This window comes from Hydra vulgaris, chromosome 07, assembly GCF_038396675.1.
Source record: "Hydra vulgaris chromosome 07, alternate assembly HydraT2T_AEP".
Lineage (NCBI taxonomy): Eukaryota > Metazoa > Cnidaria > Hydrozoa > Anthoathecata > Hydridae > Hydra > Hydra vulgaris.
In genome coordinates this window covers 28,724,680-28,751,893 of record NC_088926.1, presented here as the reverse complement: position 1 = coordinate 28,751,893, position 27,214 = coordinate 28,724,680, and the positions used below count along the sequence as shown (strand labels likewise).

General features: G+C 30.0%; 1 protein-coding gene, 2 non-coding genes and 1 pseudogene across 3 annotated transcripts in view; all 4 read left to right on the top strand.

The window, feature by feature from the left end:
* On the top strand, positions 1-164 carry LOC136082877 (U1 spliceosomal RNA). The gene has a single exon (XR_010639797.1). It is a non-coding gene; the product is annotated as a U1 spliceosomal RNA (small nuclear RNA).
* Positions 165-7,521: 7,357 nt separating this feature from the next.
* Positions 7,522-7,685, top strand: LOC124806827 (U1 spliceosomal RNA). Its single transcript, XR_010639796.1, has one exon. It is a non-coding gene; the product is annotated as a U1 spliceosomal RNA (small nuclear RNA).
* Positions 7,686-13,380: 5,695 nt separating this feature from the next.
* LOC124806829 (U1 spliceosomal RNA) lies at positions 13,381-13,557 on the top strand (annotated as a pseudogene).
* A 13,114-nt stretch (positions 13,558-26,671) lies between these two features.
* LOC100205557 (uncharacterized) overlaps positions 26,672-27,214 on the top strand; it is a 50,520-nt gene continuing 49,977 nt past the window's right edge. Inside the window, exon 1 of the mRNA XM_065801567.1 lies at positions 26,672-27,163. Coding sequence (XP_065657639.1) covers positions 26,917-27,163 — 247 coding nt within the window. The 5' untranslated portion in view covers positions 26,672-26,916. The remainder of the gene's footprint in view (positions 27,164-27,214) is intronic.

Here is a 27,214-nt window from a genome sequence, read left to right as displayed (position 1 = left end):
ATACTTACCTGACTGGGAAGTAAGTTCGATCCACAAGGGGCTTCTTCCAGAGTGAGGCTTGTGCATTGCACTTCGCACCGGCTGACCTCTGCGATTACCGCTAACGTCGGTAACTCGACAGTATAATTTCTGATAGCGGAAGCCTGCGTTCGCGCTCGCTTCCTTCTCTGTACAATAGAAAACTGCAGTATCTGGGCGAGTGTTACAAGCAATTATTTTGCGCTTGAACATATCTAAATTTTTTTTCGGATATTATGGCAGTAACCCAGGCAAGAATTTGTGAAACAATTTTATGATTTTTGCTGGTAATTTTATAGTTAAAAAAGGATCGTTTAAAAATTACGCAACGCAATATTTATTTTAAAAACAGAAACAATTTTAAAAACAGAAGTTGGAGACATTAGTTTCTTTTAAGCGGCGATTTTCATTAAACTTTAATGGGCTATTTTGACTTTTTATTTAAATTAAGGCTCTGCGAGGAAAAACTTTTGATCTTTTTTTTTTTGTTTATTGTGAAAGTTTGTGTTACATAATTTTTGGACGATTCCTTAGGAAAAATTATTAAATACTTTAATTAAAAAATTAAAGCGGAGAATTTATTACTATTTGTTTTTTTTTTAAGTACGTTTTGTTTACATTTGACGTAATGTATATATACTGCATATTTTACTAATACGAATAAGGCTTCTAAAACAAGAACACAATGATCTTATTTTCAGAAAGCTTTTACAAGAGAGAGAACGTAAAATAATATAAAAGCACCTTTTTACTAAGAGTACGTAAAATAACGTGAAAGCAATAAATCATTCTTAAATATATTAATATAAATTGTACTCAAGTATAAAATAAAAACTGAACATACATAACTCAAAATAATAAAACATTTTTTCGTCACAAGATAAATTAATTAAAAGTACTCTAAGATATTTTCAATAGAAAGAATGAAATCTTTTAATTTTTTTTAACAAACAGAATAAGATAGTAGTAATTAATGGTCAAAATTAGGCAAAACAATTTTGTTACAAAAATGAGCTGCACAATAAGTGTCACGAAATTAATTGAATTTCGTTCGACAGATTGGCTCATTCACATAACTATTATTTCTCTTGCTTAATGGTTTCAAAATAAAAAGGTCTTTAAAAATTAATGGAGATAAATCATGCTTCCACAAATAAGCAAAATACAAACTTTTCTATATACTTAGTATGTATACGTCGAGGATTTTCATTTTATCAAAAAATATTTTAAATTAAATATGTAAATTTCTAACTTTAAATAAAAGATCAGCTTTTGTAAAACGAAAAAGAAACAGTTTTTTTTTAAAACTAACCAAGAACATCAAACAACAAGTATTCAACAAGCCAAAGAAATATCCGCCATTTTGCTCGAAATAATGGCACGAGCATCTGTTGCAGAGCTAATTGAAGATGTATTATTAAATTATAGTAGCGATGAATAAACGAGATGTTAAACGCATTCAAAAACGAAAACCTTGACTAAAAACTTGAAGGCATTCATTTTTTGAGAAAAAGTAATGCGATTGAAATCGTCATAAAGTTTGACCAAGCAAACGTTTTTAAAAAAAACGGACTAAACGTTAATAACAACAAGCTTATTTTCAAATTGTCAAACAAAAACCGAAAAACTAAAAGGCCAAAACAGAAAAGTTCAACTAAACCAAACTCACATTTCGGTGTTTGCTCTTTCAATTGATGCAAAAAAAAATTTCGAATCGGAAACTACGTCAAAGCAACAGGTAACGGCAATTATATATTCATCAATAGTGAATTTGAGTTCACTGTTAAAGTTTTTTAAAAATGGGCGTGGGTACCTAAAGTGCACTGGTAGCATTCAACACTAACCAGGATGCACAATAGGCACACAACTATAAAACAACAAAGTATTACTAAAGTTTTTACTACAACAGTAATTAAAATGTTCTGATCATCAAAGTTACAGAATGTATTATGGCTGTAGTATGTAAAAAATAAATGGGATACAGTCGCACCTAAAGAACACTAGTTAACAATAAAAATTTGTCGTACAAACTAAATTGTAAAAGTAGAAAAAAAGAGCACTGTATTTTAATGCGTTGTTATTTCAAATGAGAATAAAATAAAATTCAAGAGCAGTATATTTTTAAATAAAATTAAAAAAAAAAAGGTTGGTACGGGTACAACTTTTCATGGTATTAACAAGGCTGGAATGTCACCATTTTATTAGAGTCTACATTGAATTTCAAAACATTTCCAAGATTCAAGAGTTGTTGATTTGTATATTCTGTTATTTGAGGATAGCTGAAGTGTAATTTTTTTTCAAATTTAGGTAAAACAACGCGAGATCCATCCCAGTATTTTGCTGGACGCAGAAATGTTCTGTTCGAAAGACATTCTTCCGAGTACAAAACATTAACTCAGCCAAGATTTGTTGTTGTTTTTGTTGTTGCTGTTGTGGTTCTTAAGATGCTCCCAGAAGTCTTTACGGTCTTGTCACAGAGCATCGCAAAAGAGCATTTAACTACGAAGTTAATGCTTACTTCCTTGCAAATGTTGCTTATTAGGCAAAAGCCGGCGTTTAACCTCGAAACTCTTTGTTATAAGGCAGCACTATAACCACTGCGCCACGGTTACACTTCCGCTATTTTTCTGAGTTCTAGGAAAAAACAACAACAACCCACACTGTTCCGATTCACTCCAATATTAAATATTTTTTCTTGAAAACTTGAAATTATTCAAAATATGTTAGTTAACGTTAGGCCACGGTCTACTTAATAACACGCCTGAAAGACGCGCGCAAAAAAAACAAAAAAAAAACAAACTGTAGGCGGATAATTTTAAACAAATATGTCGATTTAAACAGTTTTGTGAACAAATAAGTTGAGTTAAAATTTAAAATTCGCTATACTAGCTGCTAAATTGCTTGTTTACAATTTTTGAGAACTGTTTATTTTAATAACCTTTTACAATAAGATAACATTTTTTAATCGATTAAATAAAAAAAAAACACTTTTCTTTATTAATTTTCTTATATAAATGATTTCTTTTCAAATTTCACAAACCCTACAACTTCACAAAACATATTTTACATACATTTATATTTCTGCTTCGCTATGATCATTTTTGTGACAATTTAAGTACTTTTAAAGCTGGCTCTTTTGTCGATCGAGGTGAGTAAAGCTTGCTATAATTGTTAAATAATATGTTAGATAGTATTTTTCCATGAAACTTATCTATGTTTTCAAATCCGTAAAATTCTGCTATCATCTTTGTTATATTTATAAAACTTGTCCTACAAACACATGACATGATGTGATGAAAAAATACATAGCAATAAATCACCCATTGACACATATTGTCTCCAGGTATCTTCAAGCCTCCTCTATTGATTTCTTTAGTAAATTCTCCAAATTCGTCATAATAGAACTGTGTATCATATTCATCTTCATCATTTCTACTGATGTATCCTGCAATATAAACTAAAGCCATTTTTACAGGCTTAGACAAGGCTAACTCCATATTTGAAAGATTATGAAACACATTGAAGGTATTGTCATCATTTAGCAAAAATCAACATTTCAAACAAGCATGTTCACAACTTGTTTGAATTCCATCAAAATCTGTGTTTAAATCAAGGAGAAGCTTTGTTTTCTTAATGTTAACTTTTTGTAAAACTTGTTGAACATTATTAAAATATGTTCCACCAAAACCTTGACGTAGCTTACTAAACATTTTTTCAATGGGATCACTAGAAAAATTTCCTAGACATACATATTCGTGTGAAGTGCTGAGGAGATGCTTAGTTAACTCAACCAGTCCTCTACTCGTGTATGCAAGAGCAGTATCTTCGGTAAGTTGTTTTACTCGTTGTCCTTGTTTTTTAGGAACCATTTTTTCAAACATACTTGCTATATCAAGTAAAAATTCTAATCGCGGATTGTTAGGGTTATCAAAGACAGCCCTTTTTAAGTCTTTAGTTTTAACGTCTTCGAACTGACTTTTTACATTTAGGATTTTGAAAAAGTTTACAATTTTTTCTATAAAATCAACAGTTCCACCTGAATCCTGCATTTCTGGATGAATTTTTAGTGCAGTTAACGTTTCAACACAAAAAATCTTAAGACATAAAGCAACATTCTGTCGTTTTATAGGTTGTGAAAAGATAGAAACTTCATTAGGCTTTGATAGTTTCACAATAGAGTTATTTTCTAACTCAACCAGCTTCTTCAAGTCAACTCACTTTGCAGTTTTTTCAAGGCAGCAGTCAGAATACTTCAACTCTTGCATTTTTTTCAGTTAACCAATTGTTTTTGATAGATTTGATTAGATGTACATAATCATAGAGCAAAAAAATGTTTTCAGTTGTGCGCCATGGAGAAATCAAATTGAATTTTTTAAAGAATGATTGATTTACTCTATTAATATCACATAAAATTGCAACAGTAATGCCATTACATGAACGAATAAAATTTAACATATCAACAACTTGTTCATATTGAAAATCAGCACTTAAACGATACACTGGCAGTGCTTTGTACAAAAACCTTTTTCCTCCTAATAATGAGCAAATCATAAAACCTAAAACAGTGGTTGCAAAATGTTCTGGGGTTTTTACTGCTTTTCCAAATAAGATACCCCGTTGATACGTTAGTTGTGGTTTTACCTAAACTTCATCGATTATAATAATTACATTTTTTTGATGAGGATCTTTTAGTTGCATAAAATATTTGTTGAGGAAAACAAAATCCTCTAGCTTATTAACCTTAGATATAAGTTTACCAAGTGTTACAATATTTGGCATTTCATAGCCATCTCTAATACGACTGTAAAGAGATCTTGAAATTGAAAAATACTCAAAAGCCCCACTTAGAATTTCTGGAAAAATTTTATATTACCAAAAAATGTTAATGCATGCATGCTAACAAATTGTTGTAGGATAATGTTTTTTTTATGATTCATTTCAACGGAACGTAAATATCTAACAGCTTCTAAAATTTGTAAGTAAATTGTAATTTTATGTTTTCGATTACTGCACAGTGGTATAATAGAGCATCTAGATCCAAAATGAAAACCTTCAAAGCGCAAATCAATTTTAACTTTTAAAAGAAACTGTAGAACAGCAGAGGTATCAATATAATCCTTGCATTCGATTATTAAACCATCATCCACCGAAAAGATATTACTGGAAATGGAATAACTTCTTTGTTTACTTTTAGGCAAAGATCATCAAAACAACTAATTTCATACAAAACGAGTGAGCTGAAATTTCATCAAGTTTCATGTTACGCGTAGATGGTAGTGATTTTGTTGTTGTTCTTTTTGTTGGTGGAGGTGTAGGAATTTGACTTTGAAATACACAGATGAAAATAGTTGGTGGATTTAAGGGACGAATTTTCCCATGAATGTGACAAGTTTCATTATTAACTGGCCCATGATTTTCACAAATGAATGTATTTGGACTATTTGGAATGTTTTCTATTGGAATAGATCTAATCTATCTTTCTCTTTCTAGAGGTTAACGGTTTTTGTTTGGTAATCGAAAGAGTTTAACTTTATGTTTTTTATCATAGTTTCCTCTACAACCAGTTACAAAACATTTATAAACAAGAACAAGGCATGATATAGTAATTTTTTTCAAATAACTATAAGCAATTGATATTAAATATATATTGTATAGTATATCATATTATGTAAATACATTACTGCATTATATCTGCATACATAACTGAATTATATAAATATATATATATATATATATATATATATATATATATATATATATATATATATATATATATATATATATATATATATATATATATATATATATATATATATATATATATATATATATATATATATATATATATATATAAACGCTAACAATATATATAAACACTAAAAAAAACACAAAACTCCTTTTTTTTTTTTTACAAACATTTGCCAACAGTTGTTTTTTTTTGCGCGCGTCTTTCAGGCCTGTTATTAAGTACTCTACGCCGCGGCGTAGAGTACATGCATTCACGGCGCGCCGTTAATGCATGTACTGGAAAATACACGAATTTTGCGTTTTTATAAAAAGGTTATGTTTCACTGCATTTTTTTAACCCGAATAATTTACTTTTTTTAATTTTTTTTTTTCTCCTTGCGCTTTGGTTTGTCTAAAATCAAACAAAGTTAAATTTTTTTTAAATTACTTAAGTTTAGAAATACATTTTTGCTTTATAGTTGATGAGCCATATTTTAAAATATAAAATGGTACTGCTCTCAATGAAGATAATACATTAAATTGAGAAAACAAGTTTTTCAAACAAGTTTTAAGTTATATGTTTAATTTCCAGTCATATGTCTGCAAACATATTAAAGGTCGAAAAAAATTTCAAGTTTAAAATCTGTTTTTTCCATTTTATATGAAAGTTTTTATTAATATAAGTGTGAAGAACACACAAATTGACATACGGCTAATTAGACTTTTAAAGTTAAACCTTTTAAGGTTTATTTAAAAGTCTAAGCTCAAAATTTAAACATTACTGTGATGTGAACCACCCCTATTTTATAATGCCATAAAACTATTTATCTAAAATTCCGGTCTTTAAATTACCATATATTAATATATATATTTTATTTGAATATATATATATTTTTATTTTTTTTGTAAAAAATATGTATACATATTTTCTTACTCCATCGCAAAAGATATGTTGAGTTTTAAACAATATATATAGATATTGTTTAAACTTAACATATCTTTTAAAACTTAACATTTATTGTTTATAAACAAATGTTGCAGACCGGAAAAAAAATATGTTTGTTATCACCGAGAAGACAAAAAAGTTTGAGATCTTGGATTAAAGGCGTTGAAATGGCCGTGCGTTAGGCGTATGTTTTGTGACTTCTCGCAATTTCATCAAATTAATTACGCAACAACTTGGTGTAGGTTACAATTACACCATCGGTGTTTTTGTCTGTGCCGAAAAAAAGGTTTTTTCATACCTATTTTTTATTCCGATTTTAGGTTTTGTTTTTTAAAACAATATACTGCAGTAGGTAATGTCACAGCCAAATCAAAATGTTTCCGACTATATGGGCTTAATTGGTAAAAATTACTTAATTGGAATAAATTAGTACTTAATTGGAAAAAAAGTCTTTCTTGTTTATCAGTGAATTATTTACTAACATTGTCGTGTAAATAAAATTTAAATAACTGAAAACTTGAAGCTTTAATTTAAATTTAGTTTATGGAAAAATTAAAAAGCGATTTATAAAAAATTTTTGAAAATTTTTTGCTAGACAGTGTTACTGATCTTTACTTCCCTATTGAAAATCTTTTCTCGTTTCTAAATACCGGGTAATAACAAATTGAAGTAATTTAAACTGTTTGAAGCATTAGATGTTGTCGCTTATTTTGTGTTTTTTTGCTTGTTTCATTATTTTTTTTGATGTGTTTGAATAAATTTTTGAAAAATGAACCCACAAGCAGAACTGTGTAACGATTTGAATCTGTCCTAAAATTTGTCTTGTTAACATACTTACCTGACTGGGAAGTAAGTTCGATCCACAAGGGGCTTCTTCCAGAGTGAGGCTTGTGCATTGCACTTCGCACCGGCTGACCTCTGCGATTACCGCTAACGTCGGTAACTCGACAGTATAATTTCTGATAGCGGAAGCCTGCGTTCGCGCTCGCTTCCTTCTTTGTACAATAGAAAACTGAAGTAACTGGGTGGGTGTTACTAGCAACTATTTTCCACGTGAACATATTTAAATTAACCTGACTGGGAAGTTAAGTCGGGTCATGGAGCTGCTTCTTTAGTCACTAAGTATTTTCAGTTTTTGGTAAATGTTTTAATTTGAAATTGGATTAATCTTTTAAATGGCGTGCTTTACAAAGCAACGAGAAACAGTTTTTTTCAAAACTGATGATGATACTCAATTACCTTTTACGGAAAATCAACAAACCGAAGAAATATCATTAATTCTACTTGAAAAAATGGCGAAAGCTTCTGCTGGTAAATCGAACGAACAAGTTGAAATCTATTATAGTAGCGATGAAGCTTCGGATGATGAATGCGAAAATCAACAAAAAATTAAAAAACAACCAAGAAACTATGTTGAAGCAGCAAAAGCAGAAATAAAGAAACGAAACTTACCAAAATTACTTATTTGCGAAATAGAAGATCATTTCACTCAAAACGACTTCTTAAAAGCGGTAGAAAAAGAAAACCTAGACGAAGAACTTGAAGGCGTGCAATTTTACGACGAAACACAGCTACCGAAATTGTTATGAAAACCAACGAAGCCAGAATAAAATTATTAGAAAATGGTTTAAAAATTAACAATTACCAGCATGCTTTCAAAATATCTAATATAAATCGAAGGCCAAAATTAGAAAGAAAACGCTTAAACCAAACACACGTATCAGTATTTGGCCTTCCAATTGAAGCATAACAATTTAAGATTGGAAGTTTTTTTTGAAGAAATAGGATACGGTAGACGTGTCTACACAAAACCGGTAATGAGGACAACGCCAGGAAAAGGCACGCCCAACTACTCCGGTACCCTGGTTGCTTTCATGGAAGACATGCCAAAGCCAAATCCAGCCTCCCTAAACATCGTAGGCTATAAAATACGAACTAGGCACAACGGTTAGAAAATACACAACCACACAGAAAAAAGACAACCTCGCGACTCAAAAAACGAAACTTCACCTACACTAACCCATCAACAACCAACATGTGAACTTGAAACAAGCAACTCAAAAACCGAAGAAAATCCATCTAAAGTAACAAATGATGAAAACATAAATAAACCAACCGTTACAAAAAAAAAAAAAACATCGTATTTGAAAACGAAGAAGAACAAACTAATGAAGAAGAAGAAGAGAAGAAACAAGCAACAAAACAGAATAAGAACGATGCTCAACACGAAAAGGCTAGAGAAGAACAACGGAAGACACTCGAAACAAATTAGAAAAGAATACTGCTTCGAAAAGCCGACGAACAAAGAAGCAGAAGAAGAGGAGAATCACTCGAAAGACGCCGAAGAAAGTAAGCGAGCGGAAGAAGCGAACGAAAAAGGTTGAGAAAAAATGGACGAAGACAACACGTGACAAACAAAACGCAGTGCACCACCACCGACTCCACACAAAAATGATTGAAAAAAAGAATGGGAACAAGCGATCAAAGCAGCATGCTGAAAAAAGTTTTTCTTATTTTTTAGTTTTTCCTTAATTTTTATAAACGGTTTTTTTAAAACAAGTTTACTTTTATACGAATATTTCAACACGAAACTAATTAACTCTAAACCACCAGAAGTTGGCATTCCAAATAAGAATGTGCTTATAAGCATATTCTTAATTACGGATCTCCTACTTAGGGATAGAAAATGCCTAGACATTGATAAATGGATATAATAAGCATTTTCTCAGTCAACGTTGCTGGTCTAATAAATAAGCAAAAACGAGATGCAGTTTTTAATAGTTTCGAAAAACTAAATTACGATTTTTATTTATTACAAGACACTCATTTAAATAAGTTACAAAACGATGAGTTATCAAAAAACTGGAAAGGCAGCGTTTTTACCTCTGCCGGTAGGACCCGCACAGATGGGACAGCAAACAAGTGCTAAACCGAACACGTGCTAAAACGATACGAAAAATTCGATGACAAAAATGGAGTTTTTAATTACATATTAACAAAATTAAACAAACAAAACATTCTTTAGCTAAACGTATACGCTCTCTCCGACAAGATTTTTCTAAACACAGAGAAAAATTGTTTGAATTAATCGAAAACAAAATTAAACATATAAATTTAGAAAACGTTTTAGTAGTCTTGGTTGGAGATTTTAATATGATTTTAAACGAAATTGATAGGCATCCATAAATTTACCGGAAAAATGCTCCTCGACGGAGAAACTTAAAAAATTAAGTAATAAACTCGAAGTAGAGGACACTTTTTTCGTCTTTTTAATCCAAATAAACAAGAATTCACTTGTAAAGCCACAAACAATATTTCTTATTCTCGACTCGATAGAATCTATTCAAGTAAAAAAACGAGACAAAATGTGGAGATAAAACACGAACCGATGGCGCATTCTGACCACTATAACGCGTGCGTTGCCTCCATTACCCTTGACAAAATAGAGATGGGTAAAAGTCTGTGGATTTTTAATAATAAACACTTAAAAAATAAAAACTATTTAAATCAAATTGAAGCAATTATTAGCAATAAAACATCCGAAAACGTAGAATCTAAAAAAGAAACGTGGGAAAATCTTTAAAGTAAACTAAAAGAACACGCAAAAAAATTATGTAAACAACAGGCAAAAAATAACAGGATTAAAGAATATAAACTAAAAAAATATTTAAAACGCAGTTAAAAAAGCGCACCTGAACCCACGCATGCAGATTTTGAGAGCTGACATCAAAAACAAACTTAAAATTTTTGAAACAAATAGAGCGCATGGCGCGTCAATAAGAGCAAAAATTAAATGGCGACTTGAAGGCGAAAAATGCAGTCGCTCGTTTTTTCAATTAGAAAAGCTAAAACCAGCAAAACAAGTAACAACAAAAATAAAGGATAAGAACAACAACATTAAATCAGAAAAAGATGAAATCCTCAAAGAGTTCAAAAATTATTATAGAGAACTCTATGCAAGCGAAAAATGCAACGAAAAAAGTCAAAACTTTCTTTTTTCTAAAACATCCCCTATTCAAAGAGTACCCAAAACTTTAAGTAAAGAACTAGAAATGCTAATATCAATTATAGAAATTAAAAGGGCGCTGAAAACGATGCAAAATAACAAATCACCTGGAAGCGACGGCCTCACCATCGAATTCTACAAGCAAAATATTTATTTGTTTGGGGAATTGCTGGCCGCAGCTATAAACGAAACGTTTAGCAGCAGTGAAATGTGCGAAAGCCAAAAAAAAGTAATAATCATATGTTTGTTTAAAAAAGGAGATAAGACAGATATTAACAATTGGCGTCCTATCTCCCTTTTGAATAGAGACTATAAAATCATAACTAAGATAATTGCAAATAGACTAAAAAATGTTCTACCTTTGATTATAAACGAAAATCAAACAGCATGCGTCCCTCGGAGAACCATATATTACAATTTATGCTACACCAAAGATATTATAAGAATATCTAACAAAAACCAATTTGATGCGTCTATTATATCCATTGACCAGGTCAAGGCATTTGATAGAGTTGATAGAAACTATCTATATGACATTTTATCTTTTTTTGGTTTTAATACCGTATTTATAAATTTTATTAAAACAATATATTACGACATAAGCGCGCAAATAAAAATAAACGGACTTTTATCTGAAAAAGTTGAAAATCGCAGAAGAATAAGGCAGGGTTGTCCTCTTTCGATAATTCTATATATCATACAAGCCGAAATTTTCTCAGGATACATAAGAGCAAACAAAAACATAAAAGGAATAACAATAAACCAAAAAGAAACTAAAATCCAGCAATTATGCCAAGGCTTGTGGCTTGGAAATAATAAAACAAAAAACAAACAAAATTTTCTAAACTTTAACTGGGAAGAAAACACCCTTAAAAGCTTGGGTATTTACTTTTCCAATAGAGATTGTTTAGTTAACAATAAGAAATGGAACGAAAGCATTGCCACTATTCAAAAGAAAATTAAACGCTGGCAAATGTTGAACTTATCCTTTAAAGGAAAAAGAATAGTAATTAATCAAATACTCTTAATTAACCTTTGGCACTTAGCTTTTACGTTGCCAATACCTAACGATAGAATTATCAAATTTATCGAAAAAATTGTTGAAAATTTTCTCTGGAGCAACAGCTCAATTAAAACAAACCAAAAAGTTTCTAAACTTCCTTTCAGCCGAGGAGGTTTAATCATTAAAGATATAGGCAAAAAACTAAAATCCATCCAGCTGACTGGGGTGGCAAAAAATTTTAATCACACCCTAACAGGCGCATGGAAAGACGCTGCGACGCATATTTTCAATAGTTATAGAAAAACTAATCAAGGAGAAAATATATTTATCACAACCCACTCAAGCAGTGCAATTGATACTCTCCCTGTGTTCTACCAGCAACTAATTAAAAACAGGAGTCAGATTTTTAACGGTGAGAGCGACATAAAAAATATGTGTATTGAGGAAATCCTCGACCAGCACACTTTTTATAACTATTTTATTAGAGACAAAAACCACCAGACTATAAAACCTAAAAAAGAAACTACTTTGAACCAAATATCCAAAATATCTGATCTTGCAAAGGTTTTTGAACCTGGTTTCTTGGATTACCAGTTAACCGGTCTTAAACAAACAACATTTAAAAAAATTAAAAACTCCATTCCACGTGTTTGGAAAACAAAAATTAAAAAGGAAGATCAATCTTATTACCATAGCAAATCAAATTTCACCCTAAGAAACTTAATACACCCCCTAAAACCGGTTTTGATAACCGACCTAACATCAAAACCAATTTACGATTTTCTTATGAAAAAGAAATACAGTTTGGGTGTAACAACCCTGTTTACTAGGTGGAACTCTGTTTTTGAAAAGAGCATGACGGGCACATCCTCAAAGGAATGATCGCTCCTCTCTCAAAACATTTTCAAAAGAAATAATAACAACAAAGCAAAAAAATAAAATATAAAGCCATTCACTTTGCGCTACCCACAAACTCCATCCACAAAGGTCATCAGGTGACCTTTGTCCCCAGTGTATGAAAGATAGAGTCTCACATGATATATAGCTGCGAAAAAAAACAACCTTTATTATCAAATACACAATATATTTGCTAAATAAGACTTATAAGACAGTTAACCTTTTAAAAACACTTTTAATTTTTATCTTTTTGGTTTTATTGAAAACGCGCCAAAAATTGAAATTGGTAATTTATTGCTTGACGAGCTTTTATATTATGTCTATTCTATAAGAATGAGAGCTTATCATGAGAGTAGTATGAGCGCATGAATAAGCCTTCTAAGAGCATATATATCTAAAATTAAAAAAATACTTCAGATCGAACACGACATTGCTAAAGAAAACAACCAATTACACTCTTTTTTAAATGAAACTAAAGAAATAAGAGATACAAACGGAAATATAAAACTAGAAAATAAGTTAAACCAATTTTTAAATTAAATAAAAAAACCTTATACTTTTTGAAAGACCCAAACTTTTTATTTTTTTATTTTAAATTTTCGCCTTTTCTTTTTACTTTTTTCTTACTTTTCTAAACTCGCTTATTCTTGATGCGCTCCGTTTCTCGACTTGAAAAGCATAGGAAAAACTTTGTAAATATTTCTATGTTATTCTTGTCAAGTAGTCCACAAGGCTTGTGGACTACTTGACAAGAATATTGTGTTTATATTTTCATTAGTCCGCCCAATTAGCTGGCGGACTAATGAAAATATAAACACAATATCATCCACAAGGGGCTTCTTCCAGAGTGAGGCTTGTGCATTGCACTTCGCACCGGCTGACATCTGCGATTACCGCTAACGTCGGTAACTCGACAGTATAATTTCTGGTAGGGGAATCCTGCGTTCACGCTCGCTTCCATCCCTAATAGAAATAAAAAACTGATGCAACTGGGTGCATTTGAGTGTTTTCATCGATTATTTTACATGTGAACATAAAACATATATATGGCAACATATCTATTTATGATAAGGCCAAAATTTCTTAAACAATATAATAAATATAACTTAACCTGTTGGTTCATATAAAAAACAGTGAGAAAAATTTTATTATTTAAGTGAAAAATTGTAGCCGCAAATTTTCTTTTTATTTTGTCAAAATTTTTAAAATGCAAAAAAAGGCGTAAAAAGCATAAAAACGCATAAAACTGAATGAAAAAGTACTTGATAGTATTAAAGCACAAGCAAAAAGTGATTATCTGTTAAGCAAATTTTTGACTGGCAGAGATAATTAGTAGATCTCTTAAAAATTGACTAGAGTAAAACAGCATAGTGATGAGTTATGGAAAGATAGTCGTACGGACATCGTGATTATAAATATCGTGTGGAGAGATATAAAGATGGCGGATGTTTTGTCACAAGATATGGATAACATTATTTTAACTGAATCATTAAACTATTTTAGTGATTTTGAGAGTTTCCTTTATGAATTTTGTGAAGTCTAATTATGAACATGTAAGCTTTTTTAAATATGTTATCTTCCGAATTCAAAAACGAAAGAAACTAAAAGCATACTTTTGAATTAACTAAACATTTTAAAAGCAAAGTTGAGAAAGTAGATGTTGGAACAGGGCCGTACTAAAGGTGGAGCCGGGCCGCGGCCCCAGACGCCAAACTTAGGAGGGCGCAAAATTTCCAAAAAATAAATAAATAAAAAAGTTATAAGAAGAAAATGAAATTTTATGGCGTCTCGTTGATAAAAAAAACTAATTAAAATTGCGAAAACTGGATTTGCTCACTGGAATCAACCGCTCATTTACTGCTCTTTAATTAATTTAATTTTTTTAGTTGGCGCTCTTTAACAATAACGCACTGAATATGTTTTTATAAAATGATCTTCTTTTAATGAAGAATATTTAATACCAGTTTTTTTTTTTTTTTATAACTTCGAGACTATGTAAACAGTTCCATCATCAGAAAATAGCGTTAAAGTATTTTAATAATGTAAAAATATTTAAAAAAGAGGTCCATGACATGTTTTTTAGAAAAGTTTATCCCCATGATTATGTTTTATAGAAAAGTTCAAACCGTTTTTTTTTTTAACTTTTCTTTAAGTTCTTTATCAAGATGGAAAAAAACTGAAAATATTGACATTCTTGTTCAAGGGAAACAGTGACATAAAGTGGTCTGACAAAAAAGAAGAAATCAAACCATTGCACAGACAAATCAAAGATATTCTTCAAGTTTCCGAATCCATTATCTACAATCCATGACAAATGCTGTCACAGTTTGTAATTATAACTTAAGAGATGTTAGAGTGATCAACTTCGTCATAGATGCTATAGAAACAGCCAACCAGAATAGAATTAAGGTGGTTTTGCAATAAAAAAGCAGCGCAAACTAGGCAATCGCTATTCGCATTTCCCTCACCATACTAGACAAAGTTGCTATGTGTGAAAGAAGTTTCAGTAAATCGAGACTCATAAAAAACTACACGAGTTTAACTCTGAGTCAAGAATGTTTGTCTTGTCTGGTTTCAGTTTTAATCAAACATGAAGTCGTCAATACCATTGAGTTTTGCTGATATAATTTGGGAAATTTGCTTCAAATTATAAAGGACAAAATCACTAATGATGTCATCAAAATCAGTTAAAAAGCCAGAAAACTGAACCTTGTTTTTGTGAACTGAAGTTTGTGCAATAATCATGACAAATTGTACTTTACACTTGATGTGATAAATTTTGTGATCAATATATCTTTTTTTAATTTTACCTTTTTTGTTGGAGGGGGTGGGTAAGGCGCTTTTCGGAAGCGCAAAGTTGGCTCGGTATGACTCTAGTTGGCAATTTTCTTTTATGTCTTGTCTCGAAAAACATTTTAAGTTGTTCAACGAAAGATGGAAAAGAATCTTCTAAAGTTGTTGGTAGTCTTAACAAAAATGATTATAACAATACTACAGAATTATTTCAAGATGATCTTATCATCTATGGATGCTGAAATAAATCTATGAATGCTGAAATAAATCTAAAAATGATAGAGATCAGTATATCAATCTTTAATGAAGAACTTCTTATGAGAAGAGTTAAATGAAATGTGGAAAATAATTTAATTTTTTATTGATCACGATAAAAACAAATCAACTGTGACTAAACTTGAATCACCTCAAATTCCAAATCGCATTTTATGTAACAATTATACACTGTAAAAAATCTGCGTTGTATTTAGACTTTTTCCGTAGCTATGTTACGGAAAAAAACCGTTTTCAATAAATTACGGTCTTTTACCTATACTTTTGAGACTTTTAAAATAATCACATCATTTTTTATGATTTTGTCCGTATTTATGATAGGAGAAGTTCCGTTACTTTGCATTACAGACTTTAACCGCTCATTTTAGTATAATTTAGTATAGTCTCTAATTTACAGAGCGCCATACTTCTTATATTTCTTTTTCGCGAGGAGAAATTATATACGTATATAATTTCAAGTTAGAGATTTTGATATATATAGTTTTACTGGAACTAAAGTGCTATATGTTGTTAATGAAGTGCATTCGCAAAAAATTCTCATTATTTTAGATAAAGGATGATGTTATAAATAGATATAGATATTTATTAGACTAAGACTAGCAGAAAGCAACCCGTAAATCGGGTTATGGTCGATCTGTTACAAAATTAATTTATAGTGACCGTTTTCCACAATTTAAAGTTGCGAACCCTTAACTAATACCCTTTTAGAAAAATGCCTTTAAATTGAAAAAATAAAACAAATTGTCATTTAAAATAAATTATACAATATTCGTATGACTTTAAAAAAATACATATTTCAGCTAGGAGATGTTTGAAAAAATAATTTCTTAGCAAATAATAATAAAAAAAACATAAAAAACTTGCAATTCTAATGATTCCAAAATATTTATAGCAAAATCATGCAATTAACAGCGCTAAAGACAAAAAGTCAAATTGAGATAAAACAAATTGTATATATGGCAAAATAATTTGTCATGGCTATTAGTGAATGATTAAAAGCAGTGATTTTTAATAATAAAATTACCTATTTATCATTTTTAACAATAGACACCGACGTGAAGGTAAGCCAAATGTCTATCAACTCAAAATATAACAAAAAAACAACATCACAGCAACAACACTCAACAATAGCACACACCATAAGTTAATATAGTATGCATATAACATAACTTAAGTAACATAACATTCATATATAACAGAACATAAGTAACAACATTACGCAAAATTTTATTAAAATACATTATTATGTACTTTATGAATAATTAATAATAAAGGCTTGAAAACACCTAGACCTAAAGCAGTAACAGTTTGACACTAAACACTGTCGCGTAACCCTCTGTTATAAGTGTCTTGGCTGGCAAGGTTGACAAACCTTACTCAACACGTTTATTAAGTCACAACACTTTGAAAAGATGGAAACAACATAATATAAACATATGCACCAACTATAAACACAATATATATTTAACCTTATATACATATTTAAAAACATTTGTAAAACAATTATATAACACATATTAACACATACACAAACAATAAAAAAACACTTTACATTATTATAAATAATAAAAACACATTGATAAAAACACATTGATAAAACAACTATAAAGCACATATTACCACATACACATACTTATCAAAAAAGCATATATACAAACAATAAACATGTGCAAAACAAAAATTTTAAAGATGATGCAAGAAAATTTAAAAAGTTTCAAAGTAAACAAAATATATATATATACAAATAATACTCTTTATCTTCATTTTTTTTTTCTTCATAAGAACTGTAATCCTCATAACAAAATTCAACCTTTATATACAATAACATGTGACATGTCATGCCAGTGTTCGCACAAAATTATAATTTATTTTTCTAAATTTTCTAAAAAAGAACAAAAATAGTTAATAGTATCACAAAAATTTCAAAGTAGTAATAACCAATTTTATGGAAATAACATTAGTATAACTTTTTTGTTGCATAAAAAATAATTAGGCTTCATCCATACCCCTATTCCCCTATTTTCCTTCTAAAAAATCAAAACAAAACTGCTAAAAAAAAATGAAGTTAAAAGAAAAACTAAAAAAAACAAAATATAAACGATTTAAAAAACTAAAAGGAGTGATCGTTTCTACTTTATATCTAATAAAAATGTTATATATAATTATTTTCTATACTTTCTTCAATTATAATATGATCTTAACGAAGATTATTTATCTTAATATGATTCTTTATGTAATATTTCTAAAGTAATAAATAATAATTAAATTCCAAAAGGTAAAAAGTTTTAACTCGCTTAAGAGATCTTTCTCCAATGATCGCGTGCATTTTAAGAACACGCTCTTTCAAAGCCTAGTAACTAATGAAACGACGTTAAACGTTACTGTAGCAGTTATATTATAGATAAGTACTTCTAAAAATTAGTTTCCTATATTATATAGGATTTATATGCTATGAAAACCACTTCTTATGTTCATATTATTTAGTGTTACGTTTTTATAGTATATAAAAGAACCACTAAACAATATGAACTCGGGGCACAACAGAAGTAATCGGTCAACACAACCGTGGAATTTTTCTGAACTTGATTGATCTGATAAGTCATTATTATCCTTTAGTGGCTAAAAAAACTGTATCAGTTAAAGCAATGAAAACCGTCCTAATTTTTTCCTCAAATTTAAAATGAGCTAATTGAGTTATTGAGTTGGCAGAAAGTCAAAATATTATCAAACAACAAAGAAACTAAATGCTACTTTTTTTGTTTGACTGCACTACAGATGCCTCCCTCAAGAAGCAGATAACACGAATAATAAGGTATGCCTACATCAATTATGTAACCTGTACAACTCAGAAAAGGTTTGTGAACTTCATTAAGTCTCACAAAAATCAGAGAAAATTTTGAAACAGAGACCAATGAAAAATTAGAGAAAGATGTCTAAAGATTTACGACAATTTAGCCAATAAATCTGGAAAATACAATGGCGTCCAAGCTCATATCCGTTCCCTTTGTGATTGAATAAGATTTGTACCATGTGCCGCTCACATATCGAATTTTGTTGGTGTCCGTGCTGGTGATATTTTCCCATGATAACATTTTTTGGAAAAGTTCAAATCATTTTTTTTTTTTGCCTAACTTTTTTTCAAGCTCTACATCAAGATGGAAAAAACTGAAAATATTGACATTCTTGTTAAATAGAGACAGTGTCACAAGGTGGTCTGCAAAAAAAGAACCAATCAAACCATTGCACAGTGGGCCAGAGATGAGCAAAACCCTTCGAACCCAACTTTTATATTGGAGTAAAATCTTCTTGTAAATGTAATCTAGAGATTCCCAGCATTCTAAAACTGATATAACTTTTTCCCTACTGTGATTTTTAAGCTCAGTATATCAACTTTACCACAAAAATGGCAATATTTTGTTTTTCAAATATTAATGAAAATGTAAAAGTTAATAGAAAAATGAAATATGAGGCCAGCAAGGCCATTTCACAACATTTTAATTTCTTAAGGGTTTTTATTAGCCAATTGACATTATATATTAAAATAAAAAGAAGAAATATAAAATTTTTTATTTTATGCTTGCTATTTTTCAAAGTGTTTTTAAATAAAACCCCCTTAAAATGAGCAACATTTTTTTAACACTTACCTTTACACAGGCAGAAAAAAAGTCGCAAAAATTTTCTACTTTAAATTACACTCTCATTATTGCCTTTTTATTATAAATGGGCAATTCCACATCAAATCACCCAGTCCATTGAACCATGTGTCTTCCTTTTGTGTTATATTTTGACACATTATTCCTAATTATAAAAAAATATTGCATGCAAAATTTCAGCTAAAAAAGTTTAGCGGTTTACAAGATATTGCAATTTTAATACTGACCTGGTTTCCCAAAATGACCCGGTTTTCATAACACTCTGAAAAAACATTTTCCTTAAAATAATAAGAAATAAAAATGGCAAAAACATGAAATTGAACATATATAATGTTTTTTTGATGCTGAATTCAATAAATGTACTTAAAATGCTCAAATATAAAAAGAACATGCATAAAAATTAATAAAACAACTAGTTTCTATAAACCAACTTTGGGGCCCAATATCTTATTATTTATTTATTTTTATTTTATATTTTAGGTGCCCCAAGAAGTCCTAACGGTCTTGTCACAGAGCACCGCGGAAATGCATTTAACCAGGAAGTTCACGCCTCCTTCCTAACCGTGACGCGAAAATATGTCCAGAGGTCGTTTCGAACCTCGATCTCCTGCTTATAAAGCAAGCGTTCTAACCACTGCGCCACGGCCGCACGATCTCAATATCACAATATCTCAAAACACCACCATCAAAAAATTTTTTTTTTTGCTGTTAATATTTTCAGCTGTTTATAATCTTACTAGGCACAAAAAATATAACTGGAAAAACAACAAAAAACATACGGAACTTTAATTTCAAAGATGTCTTACTTTTTCAAGAAACTCCCAAAAAATATTTGTAAATAAAATAAAGTTAATCGTAATTTTAAAAGTTACTTAAATATACAAGATTTGTAAAGGTATCAAAGATGAAAGTTATTTTGACTGTGTTTGTAATAGTTTAAAATATTGCTCCCATTTTACTTGTACTTCCTCTATTTCAGCATTTTCAAACACATAGTTTCTACCAGAACTAGAGCAAGCTTGTGAAACAGATAGTTTTTTCAATATGTTGGTGTTTGGAATAAAACACTAGTCGTCTCTTTCAGGCCAGTTAAAACAGATTGATGGACCATTTGGATGAAGAAACTTAATTTTAGCATCAATTTCTTCTAAGTTGGTTTTAGTTACAATGCCGATCCACCACTTATCATCACAGACTACAGCGACATAACAACCTAAAGTGACAGTATCAAGTTGAGATATGTCTTGTTTCTTTTTAAGATTGTGGATTATTGTATAATTAGTGTCTGTACTACACCTCTTTGCCCCAACCTTGTTATCTCCAAAGATGTATAAACTGATGAAAGCTACCAGGTACCAGGTAGAGTTGTTACACCAGTGTACCTTTCTTTTTGCTCTTCACGTTGCAATTGTAAGTCCAATCCCTTTATGTAAAATGAAGTTAACAACTTTGATTTTATCAATACAAAATTCATACATAGCTTCTGATGTGAGAATTTGGTTTCTGTACGGTCGTTTTAAACTTTCTTGTGCTGTTAATCTTTTTACAGTACCACCAATCCCATCGCATGGTGACTTTCCGTGGGACGTGGCAAAAAAGTTCCATTCAGTTTTAAGGCAAAATTCGCTATCTAGTTGACATAGATTGTAAAAGCTTTTACAATTTTTGTACTGTCCTGCGCAACCATCAGTGAATAAATGTAATTTGGACAGATTGGAAAATTTTATTTTTAATATTGGTATGATTAGTTGGAATATTTTGTACACATAAGTTACATCATGTAGAATGTCATCTGATATAAAACAGTAAGAAATATGTTTCAGTTCACCTCTATCATCTTTATAGTATATTACTAATGGATGTAAAGAACATTGTTGGGTGTTCCAATGATTGCTCTGTATTTCATCTTGGACAACAAAAGCATAATTTTCAGCAAAGTCGCCAATAATGATAATGTTTGATTGATCCATATATTGTTTCAGTTGGTTAAGGTACTGTGATTGAGAGTGAGCAATAAAAGAATGAGCTTGTAGCTTTTCAAAACAAGATGCTAATAGTTCAACAAACGTTGGAACATCAGCTGTTAAACTTAATAGTGTTGCACGGTCAGTAGTTTGCCATTGCTTGTAGTGCTATATCCCAAAATCATCTTCGTATTCTCCAAAAATCTCATACAAATATTTGGTGAGGGGTTCTTTACCAGGACAATCATCAAACTGTGCATGCATGCATTCTTTGTTTTCTACTGAGAAAACGGTTTTTGAAAGTAAGTCCTTATACTTTAGTCCAATATTTAAAGCATCTACTAGCAATATGGCATTTTGGTGATAACAACAAACACAAACAGAATGTGTACCACTTGCACCTGGCAAAATGCACCACTTTGGTCTAAGTGAAGCAAATTTTGAGTGACTTATTTGTATTTCTGGATTGTTTTCTTTGTATAATAAATATAGTTCCTTTAAATTACACAAAAGCAGTTTTTTTTGTTTATGGACGTTCTTTTGAATGCTAACATAATCTTTTTTTCCAGGCGTAGTTCTACATAAATCACTTGAATCATAAAAAAGTTTAACAGAATCTTCTATTTCTTTTTGTAAGATTTTCCCTTTATACAAAGGTGAGATAGCCAACAATCCTTTTTTATTAAAAAGTTGTCTAGCCTTTTTTGCTTAGTATTCTGTAACTGCAAAGTTATTTTGTACTTCTAATATTGACCAACTTGGGGGTGCCAGTGTTAAAAGTTGAACAATAGTCCTTTTGTCAGAACATAGAATTTTTTCTTTTATCAAGCTCATAATTTCATCAAAGTTTTCAGCCTTCTTTTTAATTTCATTTGGTTCATAACACAGTTTTGAGGGAACATTGAATTGACTTTCAGTTTTTCTAGTAAGTTTACTTACATGTTTTTCACATAATGTTGTTAAGTTTGATAGTTCAATGTTACAGCGTAATGATATAGCTATTTTTTCTTCGTTGCTTAAAGTTCCAATAACATCTTGTTGGCCTTTGCATGCATTTGATGTCATTAACCAAATAGAACACATCTTATAATAAACTACTTTGTATAAATGTATTTCTTAAAAAAAAGAGAATTCTCCTACTTAATTAAAAGAATTCTCCTACTTAAATAAAAGAATTTTCCTACTTAATTTTTAGTAAAAAAAAAATTTAATATATAAATAATCAAACCTTTTCAGAATCCCACTGTTGTATAATTTTTTAGACTGATAGATATTGTTAATTTTCTTTATAGATATATTTATATATATATACAATTTATATATATATCAAATTGTTAATTTGTTAAAATTTAAATAAAATTTACGAATGCTGTTTTTTAACTGAACTTTTTATAAACTAGTTATTATAAACTTTTACAAAAGTTGTCAAAATTTTAAAAACAAATGCACATCCATATCACACTAATTCAATTTTTATATAAAACAAAACAGGATGTTTTTTTCAGTTGTTAAGTTCAAACAACTAAGTTATCATATAATTAAGACTTCCTTAAATATAACAAAATTGTTTTGTTTTTTTTAAGGAGTCTTTTAACTAAATATAATATTTTACAGAATTCTATTTGAAAGTCTTGTCAACCTCTCAACATTTTTAGCTAAAATTTTATATGTTAACTTTTCTTTTTAAGATGCAACAGCCAAAGAGGTTTTTAAAAAATTTGAAGACCCATGGTTCAAAATTTTCTAAATTGTTTTTTAAAAAAGCTTATTGAAAATTTGATACATCTTTGAAATTAAATTTCCGTATGTTTCAGTCGTTTTTCCAGTTAGATTTTTTGTGCCTAGTAAGATTATAAACAGCTGAAAAATATTAACAGCAAAAAAAATTTTTTTTTGATCGGGGTGTTTTGAGATATTGGGCCCCAAAGTTGTTTTATAGAAACTAGTTGTTTTATTAATTTTTAAGCATGTTCCTTTTATATTTTAGCATTTTAAGTACATTTATTGAATTCAGCATCAAAAAAACATTATATTTGTTTATTTTCATGTATGCCATTTTTATTTCTTATTATTTTAAGAAAAATGTTTTTTCAGAGTGTTATGAAAACCGGGTCATTTTAGGAAACCAGGTCAGTATTAAAATTGCAGTATCTTGTCAACCTCTCAACATTTTTAGCTAAAATTTTATATGTTAACTTTTCTTTTTAAGATGCAACAGCCAAAGAGGTTTTTAAAAAATTTGAAGACCCATGGTTCAAAATTTTCTAAATTTTGGGTGATTTGATGCGGAAATACCCAAATGATATCCTATCGTAGATTTTGCTTTAAAAACTAAAGAAGGCGCATAAAAAACAGTTTTAATCATTTAAATTTTGTTAAAATCTTTTTTAATAGCACTTTTAATGTTATTGTGAAAATTTATGGAACATTTTATAAAGGATGAGGGAACAAATAAGGATTTGGAGGCTGGGAAAAAGTAAACTCAAAAACTTGATCCTCCCTTACCCCTAACATGAGGGCAACAAGTTGATAAAATATTTTTTGTACTTTTTTTAACTTTAGCTTTATAGTATTATCTCTCAGTGTTCAAAAATTATGACCACATAAAATTTGTAAGCCCCTCAAATTGAGGGGGGCTTAAACTTTATATGGTCATAATTTTTGAACGCTGAGAGATAATACTTTGAAACTTAAAGTTTATTGATGAATATAAGTCTAGCTGAAAATAGTACAAAAAATATTTTATCAAATTGATGCCTTTACGCTCGGATTGAGTAGAGGGAGGGGATGGAGTTGTGTTGAGGTTGACAAAATTTTGGGGCTTATTAGTTCCCAGCCTCAAATCATCGCAATTTTTTGCAAAGCATCGTTATTTTACAAAAGTATAAACCTTACGAACGTTTGGAGTTTGCTTCATGTCTAAAAGTTTGCTCAAATACCAAAAAATGCTGAATATTTTTATTATTTTCATTTATGTATACAAATATATTATTATTTGTATTTATGCAAGCAAAAAGTTTTTATTTATGTAAAAAAAAGAATTTAGTTTAGTAAGAAATTAGTTTGTTTTCGAGGAAAAAAGTTTTTTAATTTCTCGTTGTGTTGAAAGCCAGAAAACTAAATCATTTAGTACTTTTAGTTTTAATGTCGACTAAATAACTTTTCTAAAATGCCGTTTTCATCTAGAAAATTATACTTTAAATATGTCAAATATGTTTTGTTTATTTAAATAACACCCATAAAATTGAAAAAGAGTCATTTAATTGTGGAAAATAGTCATTTTATACACCCTAATATTAATGTTTTATACACCCTAATATTAATGTTTTATACACCCTAATATTAATGTTTTAGACTAAAACAACAGAGAGCACTACACAATGAAATTTTCCAGGCCTCAACAAATTATGATCTAATGATGAAAATGCTTTGCAGCTAACAACATCACTAAGGTGTCCGGAATAAGGAGGAGTCAGGGAAAAGTAAAAGACTCCAACCAACCAGAGGAGGCGAAGGGGCTCTTGATGTACTAATGTGTGATCTATGTCAGCGCCTATAATCTAGGTACGTGCGTACATGGGTTTTTACAGCACCGATTTTAAAGACAAAAACTGTGACCTTTTTTTTACAGCGTACTCGAAGTTGGTGTGGGAAGTAGGGCTGTAATTCCTGGCTCGTGTTCGTGAATGGCTCGGTGATCGGCTCGACAAGCGCTCGTTCATGTTCGGCTCTAATGGATAACGAGCCGGGCTTGAACAAAAAATTAGGCTCGTTTATTAAACGAGCCGAGCTTGAACATCATTGGCTCGTTCATATAGGCTCGAATAAAGCTCGAATATATATATATATATATATATATATATATATATATATATATATATATATATATATATATATTTATCCAATGCAATGAGACCAAGACTTACATTTGTGAAAAGGTAATTTGAACTATTAGAGTGCAGTGTTTAATAGGAATTATTATGCTTGTGAGAGTTTACATTATGTTTGAACTTTGAACATTAAGTTTATACATTGAACTATTAGTTTTAACTTTTATTTTGAACTATTAGATTTGTGGGATCTTATTTCATTATGTTGTTTATTTGCATGTTTAATAGACTGTAGGATTGTTTATGTTGTTTGTTGATTCGGACTTGCATTATTTACAGGCGAGCCTTTAACGAACAATTTTTTTTACTAAACGAGCTTTAAACTAACAGGTAATTATTTCGAGTTTTAAACCAGTCGAGCTCGAGCAACATGTAAAACGAGCCGAGCCCAAACAATACTAATCCCTAACGGGCCGAGCTCGTTCAAAGAATCTCATATTCGAAACGACCTCGAGCCGAGCCTGAACACTTCTAAATGTAAACGAGCCAAGCCGAGCCCTGGCAAGCTTGGCTCGTTCGGCTCGATTTACAGGTCTAGTATTAAGGATGTATTTATTTGTCTTTTTTTTAGAATTTTATATCAGCTTAGACTTTATTATAAAAGTAGAATTTTTTGTGTTGAATAAATCATGGTTTTTTTTACGTGTAATAAGTTTTTTAGTTTTTTTATTGTTATTTAAAATTTCGCTCCTGTTCTTGAACTGCATTGATATTGAAAGCATGTTGGTACATAATTGAAATTTCTCAGTCAACTGTATAGGTCTATATGCCTGGCAAATTTCATTAAAAAATATTCCTGACCACATACCCTATTGTTCCGCGCAGTGGAGGTATGTATTTCCACTTTCGTTACATAAGGTCGGGTGAATAAAAACAAGCAATTGTATTTACTCAGTAGTTGGTTAGCTTTACATGAACAAAAATTGTAGCGATTTTTTTAAGTTTAATTCACGTAAAGCTGAGCAATTACTGAATAATTTGCTCAACTTTACGTAAATAAAAGTTTATGAAAAACTAATTAAGTTTTTATTCACGTAAAATTGATCAATTACTAAGTAAAAGCAATTGCTTTTTTTAATTCACCCGGCCTATAGTGTTAGTGGGAGGGGCGGTTTTTGACAGTATATACTTATTTATTTATCCATTTACATTTAACAGTAAAGTATCGTTCAGTATGTATTTAAAAAAGATCGCTATTTTAAAAGTAAAAATTTTTACATTTAAAAAAGAAATCAATTTAAATACGAAATAAATAATAAATATTAAAAATATAATCATTAAAAACTCGTTTGTTTTTATTAATTTTAAATATGCATAAAAAAAGTTTTACTATTTAAAATTAAAAACCGTCATCTCAAAGCCAACGATACCGAGAAATCACTTTTAATTAAAGTAAAAATTGTTTTTAGATGATGCCAACCATCTTAAAAACTCTTAACTCTGTTGTGCGATAATAACAACCAGGTCACTTCACTTGTGTGCAACCAATAGTTTTAAACACACAGTTCTATGCACAATAACTTACGAATGGATGGCCTTCCATAAAAAAACAAGGTTATGAAGCGCATTTGCAATCCGCTGCGAAATTTACCTCAATTTAGCTGAACTGATAAATTACTTTGCACCTAGAATTTTTGGTTATTGGTATTTGATAATTAAAATATAACATTTTCAGGATATAATTTGATGAGCATTTGCAGCAAACAAAAATGCATTTATAATAAAAGTGAAACATATAACTTTTGAATGAGAACTTTTGAAATTCGACTTTTTTATAGTATGAACTTTATATATTTTTATATTGCAGCATTGCTGCTGCAAATAATTAGAGCAACAGTGCTACCGGCTTATTTATGGCCGCTAGCTTACATTTATAACAATACCATTCCAGTAACACCTCCCTTAGCAGTCCATGGTGGTGTTGTCCAAGGTAAAGACCAGTCACTAGATATTGACGGAAAAACAGGGTGGATTGACGCAGGAGATTTTACTGGTAATACTTTTTTTCCTATTTCAAATATATTCTTGTTTATATATTTATGTA